Source organism: Aptenodytes forsteri, unplaced genomic scaffold (genome assembly GCF_000699145.1).
Source record: "Aptenodytes forsteri isolate BGI_AS27 unplaced genomic scaffold, ASM69914v1 Scaffold231, whole genome shotgun sequence".
NCBI lineage: Eukaryota > Metazoa > Chordata > Aves > Sphenisciformes > Spheniscidae > Aptenodytes > Aptenodytes forsteri.
The window spans coordinates 3,119,433-3,144,950 of record NW_008796046.1 but is presented as its reverse complement, the minus strand read 5'-3'; the positions used below and the strand labels follow the sequence as shown (position 1 = coordinate 3,144,950).

General features: G+C 42.4%; 1 protein-coding gene across 1 annotated transcript in view; it reads left to right on the top strand.

Annotated features, from left to right (window-relative positions):
- TENM4 (teneurin transmembrane protein 4) overlaps positions 1–25,518 on the top strand; it is a 421,264-nt gene that overhangs the window by 357,799 nt on the left and 37,947 nt on the right. The window contains exons 22-25 of the mRNA XM_009286142.2: positions 1,968–1,988; positions 9,281–9,513; positions 18,429–18,583; positions 22,483–23,360. Of these exons, the coding sequence (XP_009284417.1) occupies positions 1,968–1,988; positions 9,281–9,513; positions 18,429–18,583; positions 22,483–23,360 (1,287 nt within the window). The remainder of the gene's footprint in view (positions 1–1,967; positions 1,989–9,280; positions 9,514–18,428; positions 18,584–22,482; positions 23,361–25,518) is intronic.

The following is a 25,518-nucleotide window of genomic DNA, read 5'->3' as shown; positions in this document are numbered from 1 at the left end:
AATCAAAATATCAAATTGACCTCACTGGGAATATTTTTCCTATCTAAAATTTCCACAACAAATACAATTACCCACTTCAAAGCACCAGGGCCTGATTCTGAACTCTGTGACCAGACAAGACTCACTCCAGGAAAGTCAATAGAGTTAAACCAGTGTTTGTGAATGAGGCTTCTCTGCTTGAAGGACCTGACCTAAAGTCCTGAGGGGTCTGTATGAGGTTAGCATTGTAGGAAGGTTCACATTCCCATTTACCTCTCAAGATCTGGCCTGAAAGTGAGAATCTTCCAGAAAGTAAAAACCTCCCTGCTCTACTCAGATTTAACATCCTGGCTGCTGAGGACAAAAGTAAGGCTCCATTTCTGCAAGGACTGCCACGTGGAAGCTTACTAGACAGCTTACTAGAGCAGCAAGGTCCCCCGTACAGCATTGCTTTGTATTCCCATTTGCTCCACAAGGCCACGGGTAAAAATGAAAGAGCTGATCTGCAGCAAAATTGGTGCAAGATCCCATTAGTCCCTCATTTACAAACATCCCACAGTCCTTAGGCCTTGCTGAAGGTCTTGTCACGCAGAACCATCGTCGTAGATCATGGTGTGTGAGAAAAAAATCCAGACAGCCTTCACAAGGCTTCCACTTAGAGAATAGGTGTCTTGGTATGCTCACAGGGCGACAAGGAAATCAGGAGGAATCATTGAATTAGGAAGCCCACAATGAGATGTTTACAGTCGCATCCCAGAGGGCTGAGGTACCTTTTGAGTAAATAAGCAAGAACCTGATTCTTGCTATTCTGTTAAGTGATATATGAGAACTTAGTATCTCTCATGTTTGTAAGGTGGGAAGCTGGGATAAATCTTCAGACCTGGTCCACGTTAAAGAATGTAATATTCTTCCAGTGCCAGAAAGTTATTTTAACAGCCAAAGGTGAGATTTCCAGAAGAGTCTAGGTGATTTGGGGCCCAAATCCCACTGCAACTGAGTGGGATTAATATCTCATTCCCAGAAGTACAATTTTGAAAACCCTATCCCTGTTTCATTGTCAGTGGAAATACCAGACCCAGCGGAGGTTTTGCAGAGTATTTCCTGATTGGAAAAGAGAAAATTGGAAGCCTTGACAGAGTGGCCTTGCTGGCTTTTGTGTAGAGCCACAGAGTTAAATTTACTCCAGAGTTAAATCTGCTGGAACGATTGCTGCTTCATCTGTGCAAACACTTAGGTTACTGGATCTAATAAACATTTCTTCACTCTGATGTGCTATAAAGTAAGTGGGTTCAGATGCAGGCTGACTAAAAGCTATGGAGGAAAGCCATTGCTTTTAGACTAAATGGAGTTTGCTTGTGTCTTCTCAAATCAGCATCGCCTTGGAGATTAACACCCTCACTATTTGGCTTTTGGGGTTTGTTTGGGGGGGCGTCTTTTGAGTGTAGTGTTCTGTTGCGGAGAGGAAGGCAAATGCATTGTGAGTCGCAGATAACTGCAGCTGGGTATGTAACTAGACCCATGAAAAATGTCCAGCTCACCATAATTTCAGTCCTCTGGGCTAGAGTTCACGAGGTTATGGCAATGACCTGCCACCTATAACTGTGCAACTGTTAAGGTACCTTTGCAAATCACAAGGTTTTGCTTTGACTGAGAGTGAAAAAAACTGTAAAGATATCTGCATCTACATATATTTAGCTCAGTACTGCTCTGAATGATAAAGTCTGCCTGGTCCTATCTCCTGCATAAGTGAATAACTCCAAGCAGGTGAGATCACACTTCCTTTGTGATATGCAGCGGTACATAAGTGAGCTCGCTGCCAAGTAATACCCAATATAAAATATATCAGTGTCGTTCCAGCTAAGTCTTTATTTATTATTGCATTGTATGATACAGTTACTGTCAAGTTTTCAATCTGCTAATAATGCATCGAACTGAGCTGCTAACACCTCATTCTTTCTTCTATTCCCTGCTTTCCTGTCTTCTGTCAGAAATAAAGATTTCAGACATAGGTAAGCCAACCAGTGGAGAATTCTTATGCCACTCCCTGTCTTGTTGCATGTTGTTACACAGTGAGCCACAAGTGCCATTTCCAGATGATTCAGTAGCAAATGAAGCTGGCGTGATTAAAACTGGCGTAGGCAATCAGTCATCAGAACTGGGAGCCATTAATCACAGAGCAGAGTCGCACAGACTTCTGCGTGAGCTGTTATAGCTGTAGACAGGGGAAGTATAGACACGAGAAGCAGGGTAACAAGAGGAGGAGGATGGAAGGAGAAGTGGGTGGGAATTAACCAAGAAAGCAAAGTGGGAGCACCATCAGGATACAGGTCACTGGAATAGCCATGATGGAAAAATAATTCTCATATGGTGAAATGTCTTCCTTTTGAGTTTTGGGGAGTGTAACAAGCATAATGAAGGGCCAGATGTACCCCAGCATCACCCACCTAGGGAAGTAAGTTTTTTGTAATTCTTTGTCAGCCTGAGCTCTTCATAGAAAGCCTTCACATTATGTGAAAGTATGTCAGGCTCAGATGGGAGGTAGTACAACTCAGAACCTTAGCCAGGAAATGCAGGGAAAAAAGAGAAAGAGTAATGACAAGAAAACAAGATGAAAGAGAGACTCCTAAATTGGAGCTTTGTCACTAAGCATATTTGTCATTCGGGTTCACTGGAGTTTCAGTGAGTTTGATCCAATCAGTTGCATTCAGGAAGATGTCAACCTCCTGTCACTGTCTGTGTTTGCAAGGACTTCTCTGGCTCTGACAAGTTTCCCATCCTTCTCCCCAGTTGCTTTCTAAATTAGAAGCTTAGACTGTGGAGTTGGGTTTGGGGTTTTTTTGTTTGGTTTTCTTTTTGCTTTTGGGATTGGGGATTTTTCTTGCTACATGCTTTTTATTTACTGTTTCTTTGACTTCATAGAGGCTGTGCAAAACCAGAAATGTTCATTTTATCTGCATGCCTGGAAATGCAATGGAGTAGAAACTGGTTTTTTGTCTTATTGTGAGAACATTAATGAAGGGCTGAGCTTCCACAGTACAATGGACTGGCCCAAAGCGTCTATTAGCAGGGCTGGGAGGTTGGTACCCAAGACCTCTGCACTGACTGTCTTCATTAGGCTGAGTTCCAGCCCCCCAGCTCCTCTTTCACATCATTTGAAGGCAATAGAAAAACTCATTTCTCTTTGGAACAGCCAGGTTGTATCCTTAATGCCCTAGAAATACACAGCCACTAAAGTGCACCTGCTTTGACAATGAAGGGCAGCAGCTGGATACCTGTTACAAGAAGAGTTTTTCTGTATGAAGGCAATAACCAAGTGAAGATATATGGACTGGCCACAAATGCTGCAGATGCCACCAGAGCCTTACAAAGTTGGCAGGGCTTCAGCCTTTAGGCAATTCCTAAAAACTAAGAAATGAAATGAAAGAAAGCCAAGAAATGCCAGCTTCAGTGCAGTCCAAGGGGGACCAGTGAGGGAGGAGAAGGAGTTGAGGAGCTCTAGATCAAATATTCCCATCTGTGACTACATTAAGGGAGTCATCTGTGTGAGTTAGCATCTGTTCTGTGTCATTTGCCATAATACTTCTTGTTAGGAAGCCTCTTCATTCCTGAGCCACAGGGAAATGAGTGGGTGTAGTCTTAGCTAAAGCTCCTGTGCTTTGAGCTCCAGAAGGTCCTAAGCTTGACACTGTTGACAGGCAACAGTTGCAAAGGGTGAGATCCACAGGACTGAATCTTAGTGGTTTGGAAAAGCTGCAATCCATATGCAAAAGCTTCCTCACTTCAGGGGAAAGGATTCCTCCTGACTACGTAGCCTGTGGTGAGCTTGATCTCCAGAGGTTCTGGAGCTACCAACTAAGAGGCTTGGCTCTACAGCACAGCGTAGGTAGTCAAGGTCTAATTCTGCAACAACCAAAATGGCCGTGTGTCAGCATGGGGGATGTTAGCTAAGCCAAAAAGCATCACCAAATTGTGATGCCTCCCAAGTTTACACCCATCTGTCATTCCGTAATAGATTAATAGGAACTTGCTCCAGTATGTCTGTGTATGGACCTGGCTTGATGGGCCTATAGAAGCTAATGACTTTTTCCAAGCATGGCAATAATAGTTTACAGTTAATTATCATTATCTTTTCTCTGCAGGAACATGGAGGGCAGTGAGGCATTTCTGTCTTGTAAATATGCCAAAAGTGGCCACACTTAAATATATTCTTCCTTTCTTGTTTCCATTCATACCTTAGAGAGACAAATCTACAATTAGTGGCAAAGAGAGGTATCTCAGAAAACTGCCCTAGGATCGGATCAAAAGTCCTTTGCACTCCCTGGGTTGGCTTATGGCTTTGCTATGAAGTTTTATTATCCAGCCTGTGACACTAGAAGAGCTTTGGGCATCGCACACAAACTGAAAACACTAAAAGGCCAAGTGTAAATTCAACTCACTGCACTGTGTGGCCTCCTTATGTATTAATCTATTGAATGTCACCCAGGGAAAAAAAAGACCAGTACCTCACACAAGCTATAATAAAATCCTCTGTTTGTGAGCTGCGGGGTGCTTAGCATGGAGCCATGGAAACACAGCCCTGCCGAACAAAAAACGCTTGGCTTCAGGAATTCGGTAGTTCTTCAGTCACCAGCAAATGCATGAGGCCAGCAAGTCTCAGAGGGGAAGAGGGCAGCTAGCACAGAAAGTTTTACAGAGGTATTTTCATGTCCTTAAACAGAGACATCAGATCCAAAGAAGCCCCAGGGGTTTATTCAGATCAGCTGTTATGGGTAACTAACTTTGGTATTGTGACTGCTCCTGTCTGTTGGTCACAGTGGGAGCCAGAGCCATACTGTTACCATTAACAGAAGTTGTCCTTTAGAGGAGATGGTAGATGCTCTTGCATTTGGGAAACTAAGATGCAGTTCATCCTGTAAGATAAATGTTGAAAATAAGTCAGACAAATCATACCCAAAAAGATGCTATTTCTCTCCACTACCTGTAAAGGGAGTTAAGGCAGCCAGTTCAGATGTAAACATCCACCTTGTAACCATCTAAAGCTCGGTGAGATGAATCCCCTGGCTTTGAACAGAAGCCAATGAAAAGGTGCAGTCTGCTGTGCTGACGCATTATAGGTAACCTGCTGAAACCAGGGACCATCTCCCTTTTCTCATCTTTATTCCTTAGAGACTGGCTTCCCGCTCTGGAGCAGGAGGTTCCTTCCTCAGGCTCCTCCAAAACATGGGCTCTGGGCCCAAGGGAGTAATAACAACTTTTGCTTAAAGCCTGTGCATCCATTATAGTACAACAGAAGAAATCCAGAGGAGTGCTACCTCTTTGCCTGTTCGCCCAACTTTTTAGCACTTTCCTTCCTCATGCCTGTGTGTAAGGAATCCTGTAAAGCATAAGCACTTTAAAATGGAGTTTGAATCTCCAAACGTATCTGCAGAGCTCCCCAAATGGTGCTGGTACTATCCTGTCCAAATAATGAGAATGAAAAAAGGAAGGGGACAAGGCAGATGTGTGGGAGAGCCTATATGCAACCCCAAACACCTGGTATCACTGTGGACTTGGAAGATTTCCCTGTGCTTTCCCAGCACATCACCGTATCACAAGCGAACAAGGAAGCAATATCACCTCCATTTCCCTTTGGCCTGCAGAACTTCTTATGAAACTGTCCTCATTCCCAGTGACTACACCATCACACAGTAACACCCACTAAAGTGTCTGTTCTTGGTTAGGTACCAGCCCACCCCATCCCTGCAACTTTGGTTTGTTGCTTCACGGACTTAAAATATCAGTGCAGTGCTCAGGGTTTCTTCTAAAAAACCTTAATAGCAAAAGTAACTATCTGAATGGGAAATCAGCTCTTCACCCACAGCCCTTTTCTAGTGGCGGCAGTGTCAATATGGGGGCTAAATATTCTGAGACTACAAATACTGTAACTGATTAAGTCTTCTGAATAGTAAAAAGTCCTGTCTTTTGTTTTGGTCCGTTATCTAACTGAGCAATGAGAGAGGATGAAAGGAAAAAAAAAAATCTTCTCTGCTTCACCCCAGGCAGATTTATTTCAGTTGTTGTTCAGTTCAGTCCAATTTGCCACTTGGATTTGCCTATTGATTGTGGCTTTAAATAAAAAGCAAAGCCTCAGTGTTCCTGGCTCCAGTGCTCATGCATTATCACTGATGAAGGGAAGCAGTTTGGGAGCTTTTACATGACTAACGTATGCTTATTTAGCATCTCTCATCCTGAAGGATCTCGAAGTGTTAAACAAAAGCTCCAGTGTATAACGCTATGCAATTCGTGCAAGGGCAGAGCGTGACACCTTCCCGATACCGTGGTGAAAACTGTTGGCAGAGACCAGGGGGGTAAATTCAAGCTTGATCATTTTTAACAGTTTGTGTTTTACCATCCTTGCTCCAAAGCATTCCAGGTTAAATACTCCATTGCCCAAGACATCCCAGGGGGCCTTCCACCCACAAAAGCCCTATGCATGGAGTGGTGTGTAGGAGACCATGATAAGCCATGCCCGTAAAAATAAAAAGTCTAGCCGATAAAAATGAACCCGCACTTCCTATTGCTCACACAGAGCCATGCAGCAGAAAAGATACAGTTTGTATTGGGGCTGCCAATACCATTAATGACATTACATTTAGAAAAGTAATTGTATGTCTTAGGAGAGTTTTGCTATCAGCTCACCAGGTGAAATCCAGAACAAGTTTTAAATGACCTAAGATTATTACCATCCCATGGGTAGTTTAACCAACATAACTTTCTAGCTCTATCTCTTCCAAAGCACATTTGGTAGTAAAGGTGTGTGTGCCTCTGTGGCATCCAGCTATGCAGAGGATTAAAAGTTTAACCAGTCAGAGCTAATTTTTCAATGATTGTGAACTTTGAACTCATCCCTACTTTTTTGAGGAATCTATATTCAGCACCTCATTAGTAGAAGTAAACTTGGGTTACCAGCAGCTACTCAAAGTATTACCTTAATATGACAGTTTTTTACTTAGTCAGTAAATTTAGGTGGGAAGTACCATTCAGCTTTTCTGCTGGATGAACGTTTCGCTTTTACCTGTGGTTAAAAGAAACCAGCATTTGCTTCAGTGTCCATTTTCCACAGGAGCTGGGACTAGAAAATAGTTTAAGATCTCTCTCTTCCACAGAAGGTTGTAATCAATAATAAAATCCACCAGAGCGAGTCTATGAAATCCAAAAATGAATTACAATGATAGTGCTGGAAGGGGAAGTGGGAACCTCCAGTTCTGCTACCATTTTTCTTCGTCTTTGGGGAAGTAATTTGCCTTTGCCCATCTGCAAACGGCCTGCTCTAAGACTCAGTGAAAGCTATCTGTGCTTTCCAGGCGAAGATGCTAAAGAATTGCAAAGTGCCATTAAAAACGTCCTCCTCTTGTCCACGTCCCATGCAAAATAGAGATCCTGAACAGCTCAAAAGCTGACTGACATTCAGCTGGGCTTTGTTAAGACAGTCAGCGGAAAATACAAGGCCCTGATCAAAATGGATGATGGATTCCCACAAGGAACTTCTTCCACCAGGGTTGAAGTCACTTGCTTAGTGTGAGTGACATGCAGGTAACTTAAATAATACCCTACCAGCCTTCTGTCATTGGAAAGGAATACAGATGGAGACTGAACTGTCAGGCTGGAGCTGTCTTGAAGGTCAGAGCATTTTATTTAGCAAGAATCAGTGTCATTTGTGGAGATGAAATCTGTCCGGACTTTAATAGGATAAATCACAAGGGATATTCCGGAATAAATCAGAAAGGCTTTTTTTTCCCAAAAAAGTATTAAGTAATTTGAATGAAGAACCAACTTACAGCTTTTTTAAGCAGAGAATAATTCAGTAGTTTTTCTGTGTCTGAAGAGGGGTTAATTTTCCTAACGTAAAGGTTGAAAGAGAGAGGAAATTTCTTATTATGAGGGATAGAGTCAACTGTGATCGACACTCAGGTTTCTAACCAGCTTCTCCTGGCACAATTCCATTAAGTGCAAAACTGTGAACTATGGCCTATGCGTTTATTATGAATTCTTGGGAGTTGATGAGTTTGGACAGCTTGAAGGTGTTCTGGAGAAAAGTAGAGACTTTTTCCTACTTGTTCTAATTACTACTTAGCCTTTCTTAGAAGGAAGGAGACCTGTGTTCAGGCAGCAGGTGTTACAAGTTTTATCTGTTGGTTTCAGGCTTAGAAGAAATGCAGCTCAATACACACTAGTAATAAACACTTAATTTTAATAAAGAAGTTAATAAGTTTATAGATAAGTTATATATAACTTATAGATAAGTTAATATCTATATTAAACTACAGATAGATTCCTTGAAAGACAATTTTTAAAATTGTGTCTAAACTCATCTGGTTGGTTTTTCTGGCCAGTCCCATCGAACGCTTTCCATAAAGTGGATGCTAGCTTATTCATTTCTTCAGTCTTGGGCTCATTTAGTGTTGTAGTCGTGGAGCTAGAAACATCCTTCTGTCTGCTCACCCCTTAGTGTTGTAGTCGTGGAGCTAGAAACATTATCCTTCTGTCTGCTCACCCGTTTTTCTCAGCCACCCTTTCTAGTTTTTGAGGAAGCAATGAGTGAACAGGGTTTAGCAGGGGACTGACATTCGGGTTCCCCAGCCCTCCTCCTAGTTCATGTGTTACTTAGGGCAAAATGTGGCACTTCAAGGACCATTTTGTTTCTCTCTTCATTGGGGTCCAGCTGAATCCAGTGGCAGGACTCCCCCTAATCTCCGCGAGGGCAGGATAGGACTCTAGGGTCTTTGCTGGAGTCAGCAAGAGCACCAGATGAGCCCTGATGCACAGATCTTCACAAGTACATCTTCAAGTGCTTTATACTTGGGGGTCTGCATTTGGGTTTTTGTCCTGGGGTTTCTCTTGGGAGGGCAGGTTTTATTTTTTTGCTTTGTTTTCTGCACCTAGTGTACTACGCTTCCCTTTCACTTTCTGGCGCTGCACTAACACCAGTTTCAGGACTGTCTATATTAAGTAAATTAAGCAATCCCAGGCATTGGAACTCAACCTATAGTAGTTCCTGGCATGATTTTGGCTCGGGCCAGTGAGCCCTTTCCTTTGGTAGCTGCCCTCCATGTCAGAGAGCACCCCAGACAGTGACTGGTGGCAGATATAGCCCAGGATCCTGTGCTGTAACACACCGTGTAGTACCATTGTCAAATACGGCACTGCTTCACTTTCCCAGTCTGTCTGCCCTGAGCATTTTTATTCTCTAAAGAGTTTGCATTGCCTGTTGACTTAAGGAAACAAATAATCCAAAAAATAATGTCATACCCTTGTTTTTCAGCCACAGCCCAGCTCATAAGTATTACTTGACCACAGATCCAATCACCGGCTCCATCTACCTCTCCGACACCAACAGCCGACGTATCTATAAAATCAAGTCAACCACGTCAGTGAAAGACATTGTGAAGAATTCAGAAGTCTTGGCAGGAACCGGGGATCAGTGCCTCCCATTCGATGATACCCGCTGCGGAGATGGAGGCAAAGGCACTGATGCTACCCTTACAAATCCCAGGGGTGAGACTGCTTCTTCTCCTCAGGCTTTTTTAAAGGGGTCTTTTTGAAAGGGGCTTGTTTAGTCATGCTGGAGACTGCTCTCCTCTCCAATTCAGAAAATGCCCTTGGATTTTGCAGGTCTTCCCAAATCAACCCACAAATACATCCTAAGGGCTTGCCTCTGGAAATAAGTGGGTATGTCTCACCCTCAGCCAGTCCTTGTTCTTCTTATTGAGGTGGCTGGGAGGAGTGCCAGACCAGAGGGGTGTAGTGATGGGCACGTGTCCAAAGGGCAATAGAATAAATCCACCCATCAATTTTATACTCACTTAGCCACTATTCCTCCCTACCAAATAACAGTGTTTGATCCTTCCCAGTCTGGAGTGGATTCACTTACATTCAGTTCAGTGAGGCTTTCTTGGCATTAAAAACATGAAAAGCTCTATAAGCATATATATAAAATAGCAACAAAACCATCATACAGCTCAGAGATACGTAAATTGAGGTTTATGCATTGACATTATATATCATGGCATCCAGCTTAGGGGGGTGGATACTAATTTCGATACAGGAATGGTCTAATTCAGCGCGACTTCACCTGGCTCCTGATTAGCTTACTTAAATGTGATAAAAGCACAGTCAAATCAGAATAAAAGCATCACCCAGCCTTCATGACTGTGAACTAAATTGTTCAAAACAGCTTTAGCCAAACATATGCAGTCCTGTGTGTAGCCAAGACTTCAGTCTGGCAGTCTCAAGGTAACAAGCTCTGCATATGGAGGATGTCGCTCCCTGCAGCTGTCCACAGCTCCTCGGAAAAAAACACACGGAGGGTGTAGAGATGAGGTGGAAGATAGTGTTGGTGTACACATCTTCTGCAGTGTTTGTGCAGAGGGGAGAGAAGGACCCCCATGCAGGAATGCTTTTAGAAATGTGGCATTTTTGCCTGTTGTGTGTCTTCTTGCCCAGCTGTTAGGATTGCAAGGAGTTATTTATAGGTTCTTGGCTTCGGCATCAAGGTGCTGCAGGTTTCCTTTTTCCTTGCATCTGGGAGTGGTAGCTCCCTCCTTCCTCACCACAGCAGTTTCCAAGCCTATCCCAACCTCTTTGTAAAGCGGCCTCTCAGCAAAACCTAGGGATCCTTGAACAAGTTATTTCACAAAGAGCAGGCAAGATGAAGACAGCTGAGCTGTTGTTTCTCTTCTTGGCTAGACTTCTCAAGAAGTTATTTTTCTTGACATAGAGATGACATTATTGTTACTGAATCCAAGAAACCCAATCTGATTTAGTGACCTTTTGTGTCAGCTCTAGTTGTGATTTTTTTTCTTGTTACATGTCAGCTAGTTGTTTCCTGGCAGGATGCAGAAAAATATACCTTGGGAGACCTTTTTTTTGCCAAAAAGCACTGAAAGCCAAACTGCTACCCTCGTAATATTCAAAGGGCCCAGCATGGTTTCCAAGCACTCCAGACTCCCATGAGGTGATCATTATATTGGGATAAAGTATTGCCAGAGGCACAGATATAGAAAGGGAACAGCTACCTGTGGTCAGGTTGCAGTGTAGAAATTGTCTCACTGAAATGAGAGGGCTGATGAAAAGAAAATTAAGTGACTTGGGCAGAGAGATTCAGACAGTACAGCAGATGAGTCATGAGATCAGGGAATCCAGAAATCTGTAATCCAATTTTCTGCACCACTTTGATGTTCAAACAGTGCAAAAAAAAAACCAACCCACAACTTCTGTTGGACTTCCATTCTCCCTTGTACAAGATAAGAGGAATATTATTCATTTCCCTATATGGGTGGATGTTGCAAGGTTTAGATGACATGTTTCTGCTTTGCTATGGGAAACAGGGCTCTGGAGTTCAAAGCTTTCAGCACTGAAATCCTTCTTGTTGGCAATTCAAGCTCTCAGGAGGCCGTTCTTCCACCTCAATCATATAACGGCAAAATGCATGCATTCATTCCTCACAGCTCTGAAATTTCACAAAATAGAAGTAAATCGAGGGTGAAAGAGGAAATGACACGAAGCAAAATGGCAACAAGAAAATAATAATCCAGAAAGCCCACACTGCCAATGGAAAGTTCATAAACAGTGTTCCCTGATCTGGTTCTAGCCTGAGTTTGCGAAGTCTGCTGAGACAATAGCTTTGGCAGGTGTGACTCACTTAGCGTTCACCTCAATAAATGATTAACAGTGAAAACTCACACTGACAATGTAATGTCGGCATTGTTTATACCTTCACGGTGGTTCACCCTAGCAGAAAGGTCCAGCAAATGCTCTTTCTTCATGTGATTGTATTTCATAATTGTTCAAAATAAAAATTATTTATTGTACGAGTAACCAGTAGTCCTCAGGTTACCCTCTGCTTCCCTGTCTTGGCAGGGGAATAAACACTTATAAGTGAACGGTCAGAGGAAATTAGAAAACGATTCTGTAGCTATAGAGATATCAGCTGGCCAGGGAAGGACTTGGAAAGTTCAGTTCTTCAAGAATCACCACTCTTCATGGGACTCTACTTTTTAAGGCTAAAGCTATTTTTTTGACTGAAGATTATTACTTCATGCAAAGTAGGATTTGTGTATTTTAAGGACATCTTTGCACTTGTTCAAAAATTGTAAGGAAACAAAGTCTTGCCTCCACTTTCGTGATGTTTTAATTAGCTGATACTTGCAGCTTGCTGGAAAATACTGAGGGAATACGCTCCTGCCAGATGAAAAACAGCAATTCATAAAGACTGGAGAATCGGTCGTGAGGAGTCAACATATACTTTTGCATCTACCTTTAGCCTCTTGGACCAGTCAAGCATCTGGTCTAAGTAGATTTTTTGGCTCTCTTCTCAGTGGAAAGAAACTGGTACCCTGAAGGTGGGTCATTCTATGCCAGTCCACGTGTCCAAGGTAGGATGAACCACGTTCTGGGAGTGCCGATCTCCTGGAGACGATAGCCTGAAGGGTGAGGTCCCCGCCCCAGCTAACACCGTTCACAGTGGTTCTCCACTTTCTGAGCAGCAGGTTTTTCCCCACAGTTTTGATCACTTCTTCCAGTTCCCACCTCATCTCCCATGAGTTCAGAGTGGATAATTTCGTAGAACCATAGAATCACAGGATGGTTTGGGTTGGAAGGGACCTTCAAAGATCATCTAGTCCAACCTCCCTGCCGTGGGCAGGGACATCTTTCACTAGATCGGGTTGCTCAAAGCCCCATCTAACCTGATCTTGAACACTTCCAATAATGGGACATCCACAGCTTCTCTGGGCAACCTGTTCCAGTTCTCACCACCCTTGTCACAAAAAAATTCTTCCTTATATTCAATCTAAAGCTACCCTCTTTCAGTTCAAAACCGTTATCCCTTGTCCTATCAATACATTTCTCTGAAGTACCTTCTGGACAGAGGTTCTTGTCTCTCTCCATTGAAGGAGAGAGAACTCCTTTTAGATGATCAGTTTAGACAAGACGTTAGGAGGGATAAAACCTACCCCAGGAATTTCACCCTTCCCCTGTCTCTGGCTTCTCTGATAAAGGTAAGCTATACAAATACAGGACAGGGAGATCAACAGATGCAATAGTGGTGGCAGTTGTTTGGTCAGGGTATTTATCATAGCTATTAGGAGCCAGTCTGATACTTCCAATTCATTTGCCACAGAGCACAGCAAAGCTTTCGGATGCTAATGAATTTCAATATATCCTTGCAAATTAAAGTGTTACCACTTTCTAACTATCCTCTGCTAATAATGATCCTCTTCTACAAGCAGGCTAAAGAAAAATTAAAACTCCAGCTTGTCAGAGCATGTGTTTTCATCTGAGTACTCACCAGTGGTTCTCCTCGGGAAAATGTTGTGGCAGAGAAATTACCAAGGAGCCTGCAATTAAGAGAGATTGCAGTGACAAGTCTGACACAATAGGAGGAAGGTTTCAGAAGGGACATGGGGGGGGAGCGGGCATCTCATTCATTTCGCACCACAAAAACAATGCAAAATGAAGTAATTAATTTGGGGACAGATTGCTTCCTTCACTGTGTCCTGCTGAATGTGTAAACAAAATCTCAGTTGTTCAATAAGTGTTCATGAGTTCAACAGAACTAAAAGAAGAAACTCAACCCTCCACAATCTGTTAACATTTTTGTTGTCAAATAATAATGTAAGGGCCATTTCAAGGAAGACCAGAGGCTGACAGAACAAAATATCTTGTCTCTTACTGTGGCCAGAAAAGACACGCAGGGAAAGAGGCAATGACAGAGTGGCCTTTCCCTGCTAACACTCCAGATTCTGGTCATCGACATTTAGGGGACTTTCTGAAGAGGTTGCACCTGGACCTGTGCTTAGATGCCACCATCAGTTGGTCTAGAAACCTCCTTGAACACCTAGTTTTGTCCTTCCAGACATCCTGTGCTAATAATTTCCACAATTTGTTTAGCCACAGCATGAAAAAACGTCGTCTTTTTGAGGCCAGAACAGCATTTTCTGTTCTCTCTGTGCCTTTCCTGATGCATTCCTGTCTTCTAGCTCCCTCCTTGACCACTGCAGAGTACAAAGCTGATATTTGCAGAAAACTTTTCACAGGAATTCTGAAATCTTTTTCCTGTGAGCTATTTTACAGCTTGTCATTGCATATGAGTAGTTAGGCTTACTCCTTCCCCTGTGAATTCCTCTGTACTTATTGACATTGATTTTCATCTGCCATTTTATCACTCAGTCATTCAGCATCCAGCCAGACAAGAAAGCTCCAAATTTGGATTCCTTTAGCACCTATTTTTTTACTTAAAAGGGTTTTTTCCCCCTTTTTTTTCCTAAGTAGAGCTATATGTGCAATGCAATCACTTTTAGCAGTTTGTCTTCTAGAACAAACCCACCGTGTCTCAGTAGCTATTTGCAGCGTGACGTTGTGCTGTCACCTCCTCACACTACAAGGTCCTGACATTTCAAGCAAATGTCATCGCGTCACAACTTTCTATCAGCACAACTCACTGGTGTGATGCACGTGGTGCTACAAGCCCTTGTTTCCTATGGGATCTCCAGCTATCCAAGAGGAGCCAGCATGATTTCATAACGTATGTATTTCCTATCTCAGAGCTTAAAGTTTGGATCTGCAATGCTACCTGGGTAGTGGCAGCAGATGTTTTCTCTCAGTAACTGTGAGATTGAACTTCGAGCTGTATGCCGAAAATCTTTAATTCCCTTATGTTCCTATGGAAACATGAGAGGAGCCTTCTGCCAAAGCAAGCCAAGGCCTTTGGCTTTACATGCGTAACATGTGAATTACCCATTACTGTGCCCATTTGCAGGAGCCAGCTCCCAGCACTGGAACTGTGCCATTTTCAGAAAGGAAACACAGAAAGGTCCAATCTAACCTCTACAATCTGCTGCAAAGAAACTATGAGATGCTTCTTTCCCCCTCCGGAGAAGTCATCCATCCAAAGACATTTGTCTGTGGGAGAGCAGGGCTCCTCTCCGTAATTAGATTTGATTCCAAGACAATCAGCTAAAGTCAGGAAGGGATTGGAGCAGTTGCTGTGTGAGGGGCATGTGCAAATGGGAATTTAGGGCTTTGGCATGTGCAAATGGGAATTTAGGGCTCTGACAGACTGAAAACTCTGTTACCCTGCAGAACATCCTAGGAAATGCAAGGCAATTGAGATTGCTTAGTCTCCGTGAAAGAGGGATAAGAGGAGAAGTGCTCTGTGATAAGAACACATGCACATGGCATTGCCCTGGAACAGCATGATAAGTGGTAACTTTGCTATCCCACTTTAACTTACTCGGGTGTGCAAGCTCTTTGTCTAAGCTGGAACGCAAAATAAAGTTGTGCTCTATCAACTGATCAGAGCTGGCTTGAGAGCCAAAGTACGTACAGGTTATTATTACTGTAACTGATTAATCAGACCAGCCATCAGACCTCAGCATTGAACACGGTGAGCAACTGTCAGCACACATTTCTGATAAGTCCAATCCAATACATATGGAACTAGCTAAGAGAGAAAATTCTGCCTCATTTAAAATCACATTATCCAGCCTGCCACCCTTCACTGGCTTTTGGCCTGTCACACAGACTGATGGACAGGCACCCTGAAAAATACTCGTTGTGAACCGAGGAATGGATAAGAGCCTCTTTGTGTTTGACAAAAGCCAATTAAGATCACCTAAACCTTCTATTATGCCTCTTCTGAAAAGGCACGTCTACCATATTGCTTAAAGAGCTCAGTTGTATTCCTGGTTGTCAAGCAAACACCAACAAACATTAAAGAACTTGCCATTCAGCGGGCAAAATAATTAGAGGAGCAGTAACCTTCAACAGCAGACGCCAGTGACAGGTGACATGTGCCAATATCCTGGATGACTCATTGAACAGGGTGCCAAGTGGGGCACAATGCTGACAGATCTCATGGCAGGTGAAGACAACTTCCAAAAAGCCATGGATGCCAGTGAGATACTGATGCTTATACCGCCAGATCCCTCTGCAGCTTTTGACAAAGTTCTAAGATACAACTGATGTGTTTATATTGTATAGCGAGAATAAATGGCCACCACTGCTGTGGCTTCTCCCAAAGCATTCAGATGTGCAACAGGTACCTGCCGCTCCTCTTTGCGGTTCTTGTTTCGTGGTCCTGCAAAGATCAGTCCTATCTTGGCATGAATTAAACACAGGTATTGGAATGTAGGACTAGAAGCAATCTTTTAGGTCATTTAGTCCTGTCATCCATTATCTCAGCAATCCTGCCATATAATCCCCTCCAAAATTAATGAACTTCATCTTAAAAGCAGCAGCAAGTAATTTTTTTCCTCACTGCCCTAGAGTTCTGAATATGTTTCTGCTATTCTGAAACCTCACTGCTCTGATGGTCAAATATCCAATCCAGGTCAAAATGATGCCCTTCAGACAGGGTGATGCTGTGAAGAACTAAGGAAAATGCTGGTTTTTACCTCCTAGCAAAAATACACAGCTCCCATTCAACTCAGTGATCTGAAACATCAGTTCCCTGACTCCTAATTGACTTTGAATCAACAGGTTGCAACTCTGTCTGAATCCCTTCCTTTACCTCAGCTCAACGGAGAAGTTTGTTCTTTCTCTCAAACAATGACTTAGCCCTGAGGTTTTCTTGCCATTACTTCCAGGCTAGATTATCTTCTGTGGATTTCTGTATGACCAAATATGATATGTTTTTCCACGTATCATCCACCTCTGTGGCTTCCAGCCCATGCAATAGTTACAGTGCTGGCTGAAGGCCATGATTTTAATTGCCAAAGCAATCAGGGGATTAGTCCCTGCTACATGAAAGTCTAAAATTTTTGATCCGTGAACTGCTGCATCTGTACTTCACAGCATAGCTCACAGTGGATGAAGACTGAGGGTAAATGTTTCAAACAAGGGGATCTGGCTGCAAAACAGCGTTTTGGAGAAACACAAGGTCTGATCACTTCTCAGAAACATTCTCAAAGCTTTCTATCTGAAACAGATTTTCCATCATTTCTGTCACCATGATGACAGCCAAAAAAAATTATAGTGAGGATTCATCTCACCAACTTTATCTGTCTACAGTATAAATGTTTCCTTTGGAGATATTTGCTGTAGTCTCCTTTTATAGTCAATGGGGAGGAAAAGGTGTTTCTAGAAGGTTTCATATAATCTCTTAAGGATGCCTGCTTTAGGGTGATATGAATTGCACCCTGGAAGTAGGTATTTCTCCCCACTGATTGGAAAAGCTCCAGATAGTTGCTTGGATGCACAATGCAGATGTCTGTTTTTTACCAAGTGATTGCTACCCTGCTAGTGAAAGAAACCAAACAGGAAGATCCTAATATTCATATATTCATATATTCCAAGCAGAATTTTCACTTGCATAGAAGAGGGTGTTACAGGCTTCTGCATTCTTTTACTGTTCCTTTACATTCTTTGAGTGTCTTGAAGACACTCAAATATTATGCTGAGCAGCATTCTGCCACCATAGGGTAGATGAGATGGATGACTCTGTTAGTATCTGTGGAGCTATTTTTAATTTATACTAGCATAAAAGAGAGGTGAATGGGGCCCTTAACTTCTTATTCCTGCCTTAGTCATGGACTTTCTCTGTGACCTTGTGAAAATTGCTTTGTCTGTTATTTTCCCAATATGTAAAATTAAGGTGATCACACTCACAGACTGCTATGAGGTCTAATTAGTAAGTGTAAAGCTCCATGAAATCCTCTGATGGAAGATGCAGAGTATAGCTAGCCTGGGATAAAGAGGATTAAAGGAGGTTGTGCTAACATAACAAATACTTCAGAAATTATGCTTAGGGGGAAGTGAAATGACACATATCTGCAGGTGAGGAAATGAGAATCCGCAGTCTGTAACTGTTGGCAGCAGGCCTCAAATCCACTGACGGGAATATGTCTACAAAGGAGGTTTGGACAATGAAACAGTGTTCAGAAACAGGTGAAATAATATGGATTAGTAGGATTATCCTAGGAAAAACTCTTCCACATTTATCCGTCTGGAATTTGACTGACCTGGTGGATCTTTCACAGCTTTTCTATCGCCATTTCTGAAAGGTTCACCAGTGTAACGTTTTCATGTGCATGGCTTAATATTCATACCATGAGCAATAACACCATGTTTCTGAACATGCAAGACACATAGTTATCACAAAACCTTTTCCTTTCAGCGGTTCACTGAATGCCATGCCCTTTTCTAGAAGCAAGCAGGGATTTCTAAATTGCATCATGTGCCCATTGGAAGTGCCTTCGGTGGAATGGTGCCGGTTCAAAGCTCCTGATAACCAGGACTCCCACATGTCCAGCTCTCATCTCATCTCTTTTAAATGCCATAAAATGTATTGCTCCCAGCCAAACCAGCAGTCTTACTCTTGTATGAGCGTCAAACCAGACATCGTCTTCCATTCATCTCATAATTGTCAGGTTGCCGTTCCTTTCTGACTGTCTTGCTTTTTCCCTCCCCAGGCATCACCGTGGACAAGTTTGGGCTGATTTACTTTGTGGATGGTACAATGATCAGGCGGATTGATCAGAATGGGATCATCTCAACTGTGTTAGGTTCCAATGATTTGACATCTGCTCGGCCTCTCAGCTGTGACTCTGTCATGGACATTTCGCAGGTAAGACAATGTTTTGGTTGGGTTTCTACAGAATAGAAGCCTATGCCTTCACTCTGTCTGCACGTCTGTGTGCCTCCCCAGGTTTGACAAAGAGGTAAAGGCTCAAGGAGAATTACATCTCTACATATTTTGTGGTATGAAAATGACTGGGTCAAAAAGAAAGATCCTATAAAGGCTGAAGGAAAGACCTAAACTGACCTAACTCAGAGATCTCTGGGGAGAGAGATTTTAAAGATGTCCCAGCCACAGAAGAGACTTCTTTCAGAGCTCCCGATCAGCTGAGAGACACAGATTCCTGGGAAGGCAGGTTTCATGAGGCTCACTTCTCAAGAAACTAGTTGCTTTAAACTAAAAAGGCCAGGCAGCCATACTCATTTTAGTAGGGCTATATGCCGTGCTCTGTTATAACAACTTAGCTAACCATGGGTTTTTTTCTTTGCTTCCCCCCATCCTAATTTGGCCCAGCACAATTTTAGACCTGAATTAAATTAACATCTAGGAAATACTGATTGGAGGCTGTGGTGCCAAAATTAGCAACAGCAGGAAAACAAGAATCTTGAATTGCATCAGATTGCAAATTGGTTGCAGCTACCATCATGCTGGGCTTTTAAGTCCTGCTGCTTAAAGGTGGAGGAAAAAAAAAAAAGAGAAAAGGAAATCTCAGTTTGATGATTGCTTTACTTCTGGATGGCGCAGAAGAGAAATCTGTTGCAACCCAGCACTTGATTTTGTGGGGCACTGGCCAACCTGTCAAATTGTTCCAGTTTAGAGATAGTGTCCTTTGAAACCTTTGTGCCACTTGTTGTTTGCCTAGCTACAGGAATGTTGCCCTCTCCTATGAAAATACAGATCATAGCTGGAGGGCTAAGTACTGTTATTCAGCCACAATAGATGTCAATGGGGTTTCCTTTTTGTAACTACCTAGATAATTTCTGTGCTCCCATATGGAATCTGTTCTTCCTGGTTTTCTCTCTAATTTGAAAAGATTATTCTTGCTTCTTTGCAACTGGTTCCCACTGTCCTCAATTTATGAACAAGCTGAAATTACGAGTTTAAAAGCTCTCATGCCTTCTATAGAAGCAAATTTTGCTGGTTAAAGGCAATCTTGTAGCATGTTTCTCATCTTACAGGCTTAGTTTTTTCTTTATCTGAATTTCAGGGGCAGTTACTACAAGACCGTTGTGGATTCAGGCTTTAAAATCATTTTCTTGCAGGTTACGTGGTTTGTATGTATACCAGTGTCATATTTAAACACTTCTGAGATGACCTAAATTGTGTCAGCTGAAGACTCACTCCTTCCCTTCATAAAATGACAGGAGCCATTTTTAGATTAACCTGTACTGTGATGGGCAGATTAACCGGTACTGTTCTGGACAGACGCACCAAAGTTTAATTTAAAAAAAACCCAAGCAACCCAAACCAGGCAAACAAAACCCAGCTTGGGAAGTAGCTTTTCATCATTTACGGTGGCTAGAAGGGTCCTTTCTGTCAGGTCCCTGAGGCTCCCTGGGACATGGGGACATGAAATATTTAGCTGCCAATGTTGACAAGGAATGGTTTTTAAGAAATTGAAAATTCCCTTGTCAGTTCAGAATAAACTCTGCTCTTGATGCTAACTCAAGGCTGCGGAGCTTAAAGACCACTGGAAGGGATGGAGGCATGCATTATTAAAGAGAAAACCACAGGCTATAATGTTTTACTACAGGAAGGGTTAAAATAGGGCAGGAACTGAGAAAAGGAAGGAGATTTTGCAAACAGAGAATCAGACTAGGCAGAGCTCAGCACACTGCTTAGCCATGAAAATAAGCTTCACAAACCCAGCCATTAGAAGGCACAATGAACTAAATACCTTGCTTCTGATGTTCTTTAAAAAAAATGAAGTTGAAAAGGGATTTAAACATGAATAGAAGCATCAAAAGTAAAGCATGGCTGTGGTAGAGATGTTCAACTACAGGCTTTAAAAATAGCACTCTCTTGCGTTGCTCTAGATCTTACTTGGTGTCTTCTTGTTCTTGGTTTTAAACAAAACCACAGTGAAAGATGGTTTGCTGGATTTGAGCCTGCTGGTATCTACTCCTCTTCCTTCCAGTAAGGTTGCCACCTTATACACCCCCCAAACTTAGTCACCTCAGACAAATGAGAAGCAGCAGCAACTGAGATGGACGGTGGGAGAGGAAGGTTTGCAGCCAAGAAACAGGGAGATCCTGGAATTGCACAGCCCTGAGTGTGCCCAGATCCCAGAGCTCTTGGTCGCAGCACATCACGCTGTTGGGTACAGAGAAAAAAACACAGAGGAGCAGGGAAGATGGCACAAAGTGGCCAGTTTCTCAGTTAACTGTGAGATCTCAAGTCCGTCTGCTCTAACTTAGAGTTGCCTGGCTGACTGAAAGGGTGTATACAACCAGAATAGCTATTCTTTCTAACTAGTTGAAAATCTATTTTAAAGCCTGGCTGAAGGAGACCAGGACCATTCTTCACAGTTGTTCGTTTCCAATCACCCTTCACACCTCTACTATGGGGGAGATGCACCATTAGGAAAACATTTAAGCATTGGTTGGTTCCCATCAGCACAACATTAACTTTTTTTTATATAAACCTGAAGTAAAATAAAATAATTTTTTAAATGCTTATTTTACAGTCCTTTGTAAAAATATAAATGACCCTGAATTCTGTTGGTAGAGGTTTCTTAGGTTTGGCAACTAAAAGAGTAGACTCATTTGAAAAGACAGTGTCTTGCAGCAGTAAAGCTAGAAATGGAGACCTTCTAGTGTTCACTCACTTGTGGTGTTACCAGTCACTTTTTTCAGTTTATTTGTGTATAGAATCATAGAATCATAGACTCATAGAATAGTTTGGGTTGGAAGGGACCTCTAAAAGTCATCTGGTCCAACCCCCCTGCCGTGGGCAGGGACATCTTCAACTAGATCAGGTTGCTGAGAGCCCCGTCCAACCTGACCTGGGATGTTTCCAGGGATGGGGCATCCACCACCTCTCTGGGCAACCTGGGCCAGTGCTTCACCACCCTCAGCGTACAAAATTTCTTCCTTAGATCTAGTCTAAATCTACCCCCCTTTAGTTTAAAGCCATTCCTCCTTGTCCTGTCACAACAGGCCCTGCTAAAAAGTCTGCCGCCATCTTTTTTATAATCCGTATGAGTATATGGATTATCAGTGTAGAACTGTGATGTGTCACTCTTATTTGAACTCATTCCTCCATTATGCTCAAAAAAATGTGAAAACCACTGTGAAGATGTAAGTATTTTATTCTACTAATTGAATTATCTGAATTTCTTATCAATTGCTATTTTGCATTTTTGCAGTGTCAAGCAGAAAATAGGTGGTTATAACTTGGACACACACACTTGCTGACACAGCTGCCAGTTTTGTGTCTATCCCTCTTTGTCATTTGCCCAGAGGAGCTGGGCTACTTGTCTGGAAAAGCCTTTAGTAAAAGGATCATTGTTTTGTTTGACTGATTTCATAGCACTTCACACCACAAAATTCCCAATCCCAGGTCTCTGCTATCAGGTCCAGGTTCCACCAATTCAAAGAGCATAGGATGGTTTGGAGAGGGGAAATCCCACTTGAATCTTTGAGTCTTCTTGTTTACTCCTGTGTTCCCTGGACACTGATGCCTCTTCCCATGGTCTCTGACACTTCATGATGGGGTGGAGAAGCAGAGGGAGGCCATGGTGCAGAGCAAGCGCTAAGCCCCCTCACTCACACCAGGGCTGTGTCCTCTATGGCCACCATACCAAGCAGTAATAATTAGTTTTGTTTCTTTTACCCTTTCTCCCTTTAATCCATGTTGAAACACCCTCATTGTGATTGATTTATAGCAATCATGCAGTGAAAAAAGGTCTTGCTATAATAATTTCCTTGTGCTTTTTTACCATTAAGGTTCGTCTAGAATGGCCCACGGATCTGGCAGTCAATCCGATGGATAATTCGCTGTATGTGCTCGACAATAACGTTGTGTTACAGATATCTGAGAACCACCAAGTGCGCATCGTGGCAGGGAGGCCCATGCATTGCCAGGTGCCGGGCATGGACCACTTTCTCCTTAGCAAGGTGGCAATCCACGCTACCCTGGAGTCTGCTACCGCCCTGGCCGTCTCACATAATGGGGTCCTGTATATTGCTGAGACCGATGAGAAGAAGATCAACCGCATCAGGCAGGTCACCACCAATGGAGAGATTTCTCTCGTTGCTGGAGCGCCAAGCAGCTGTGACTGCAAGAACGATGCTAACTGTGACTGCTTCTCGGGGGACGATGGCTATGCCAAGGATGCCAAACTCAATGCACCATCCTCCCTTGCGGTGTGTGCAGATGGGGAGCTGTATGTCGCTGATCTTGGAAATATCCGAATCCGCTTTATTCGGAAAAACAAACCATTCCTCAACATGCAAAATCTATATGAGTTATCCTCACCCATTGACCAGGAACTCTACTTGTTTGACACCAGTGGTAAGCACCTTTATACTCAGAGCCTTACCACTGGAGATTACCTTTACAATTTTACTTATTCCGGAGATGGAGATATAACCCTGATCACTGACAATAATGGCAACTTAGTGAATATCCGAAGAGATTCCACGGGGATGCCCCTCTGGCTGGTAGTGCCTGATGGCCAAGTCTACTGGGTGACAATTGGCACCAACAGCGCACTCAAGAGTGTAACAACACAGGGACATGAAGTGGCCATGATGACGTACCACGGCAACTCTGGTCTCCTTGCCACTAAAAGCAATGAAAATGGTTGGACAACGTTTTATGAGTAAGTATATTATGAATATTGTGCTGCTGAGTTCATTCTGTGCTCTCTGAACCATGCAAGGTTTCTAGAATTTAATTCCCTGGACAGAATTATTGTCTAAATAAAATGGCCAAAAGATCTCACACAAACACTAAATACTGGAAGTAAGTGCATTAGAGTTTGAATAAGCTCCCTCTACCAAGTCAAGATTCAGACAGAGTTTCTGCTGAGTTTTTCTAAATCAGCTAAGTAATTTGGACACCTAGTTCTCCTTAACTGTAGTCAGGACTCGGGATTTAGGTTGCATGTCAGAGAATTTTTCTTGGCTTTGAAAGCCTTGGAAGTGTGAAAGTTCCATCACATCCTCTTTTTTGCAGCTTTTCACATACTTCCGATGCTGCAGTGTCTTTTTCGAGCTTGTTTGAAATGGCTGATGTAGAATGACAACTGACAATAACTAATGACAGCTTGCTCAGAAAACGATTCTGTAATTAAGTGACTGCTGGGTTTCTATTGTTGTAATTGGCCTCACTAAGCAGTAAAAATACTCAGGCCTGTTCAAGACCAGCCCCAAAGAATTTTTGAGCAGAGAGAAGACAGGATGCATTCAAAAACCCAGAGATGGCAGTGACTTGAAGATTTGTACTTCTTTTTTGTATTACTGTTAGCAATTCCCTGCTTATAAATACTATAAAGACAACACGCTTCTGATATCAAATAGGAAAAAGACAGATAACTCAATGAAGGGTGTCTAGAAGGCTGGTTTGCAAATTCATCCTGCTGTTGAGAACCCTTTCCCCTCCCTCTTCCTTAGTTTCATTTTTATTTTCAGGCCTAACCTCTTTGAAACGCTCCTTTTAGTACATAATTTCCCATATGGTTTGAATGGTTCCATGGAAGTGTTCAGCTACCATAATAATAGACCATTGTAAGAGTCCAATTTGGCTAGAATAGACTACAAGATTACAAAGAAAAAAACTGGGGAAAAAAAGAGACTCAGGGAAGGAAAGCTGGCTAAACTTACATATTCGTGTGTTAGATATGCAGTTGCTTTGGTTCTTTCTTTAAAATGTTCCAGGCCCAGTTTCAAATTTCTTTGCTTAATACTCACTATTACTGCTCCTGCCTCGAAAAGAACTGATGGAAACTCTGTGATGAATCTTTTGAAAGGTTATTTGCATTCCATCAACGTTCTGCTTGCAATTACTATAGCAATATTCCTCAGTGAATCAAAGTTAATACCCTTCCATCTCTTACATTGAATTTGCTTGAGGGAGGCTTTGGGGAGGAAAGATAGGGTGTTATTCTCTATAGGAGTAAAGACTGCTATATTGTCAGGACCATTGTGCTAAATCAAGGAGGTATTTTCTTTTTGCAAAGAACCCAATAGTTCCTGTGCTTGAAAACAGATGTAGCCACGGACAGTGAAGCAAACTAAACATTACAGCTAATAACGGTCAGATTTATACCTCAAACATATTCTTTTATTTAAAAGTGTGACTGAAAATATAAAGGAGATAAAATGAGACAGAAGCTAAAATCTAACTTACTCTGTGGGTATATTTATAACAGTGATCCATTATTTCTTGCTATCCAACAAAATAGAGCATTTGTGAAAGTCATTATTCTGGTCCTTTTATACACTTCAGAAGAGTCGTAAGAAAGCTTTTTAGAGCTAAATGGAAAACAGTATTCTCCAGTGGTTAGACTACGGAAATCTTGACTAGAGCAAGTCAGCACTATATGATAGCACAGCATCACTGAAAATAGAATTGGGAATGTCTTCAGAGATATCTCATCCAAACCTGTGATCAGTTATCTCTATTTAACTGTTCCAGACAGATTCTGATGCAACTTTGTATAACTACAAGGTAAAAGTCTATATCTGAATTAGTTACTTCAGCCTCCCTTTACAGGCACTTTCAAGGTGAGTTTCTTATGAGTTACGTCAGTTATATCTGCTTCAGGATGAGATGAGACAAGTTGTATTCTGAAAGTTTCTCTCTGTAAAGGTAGTCCAGAATGATTAGAATCATAGAATCATTAAGGTTGGAAAAGACCTCTAAGATCATCGAGTCCAACCGTCGACCCAACACCACCATGCCCACTAAACCATGTCCCTAAGCGCCTCATCTACTCGTCTTTTAAATACCTCCAGGGATGGGGACTCCACCACTTC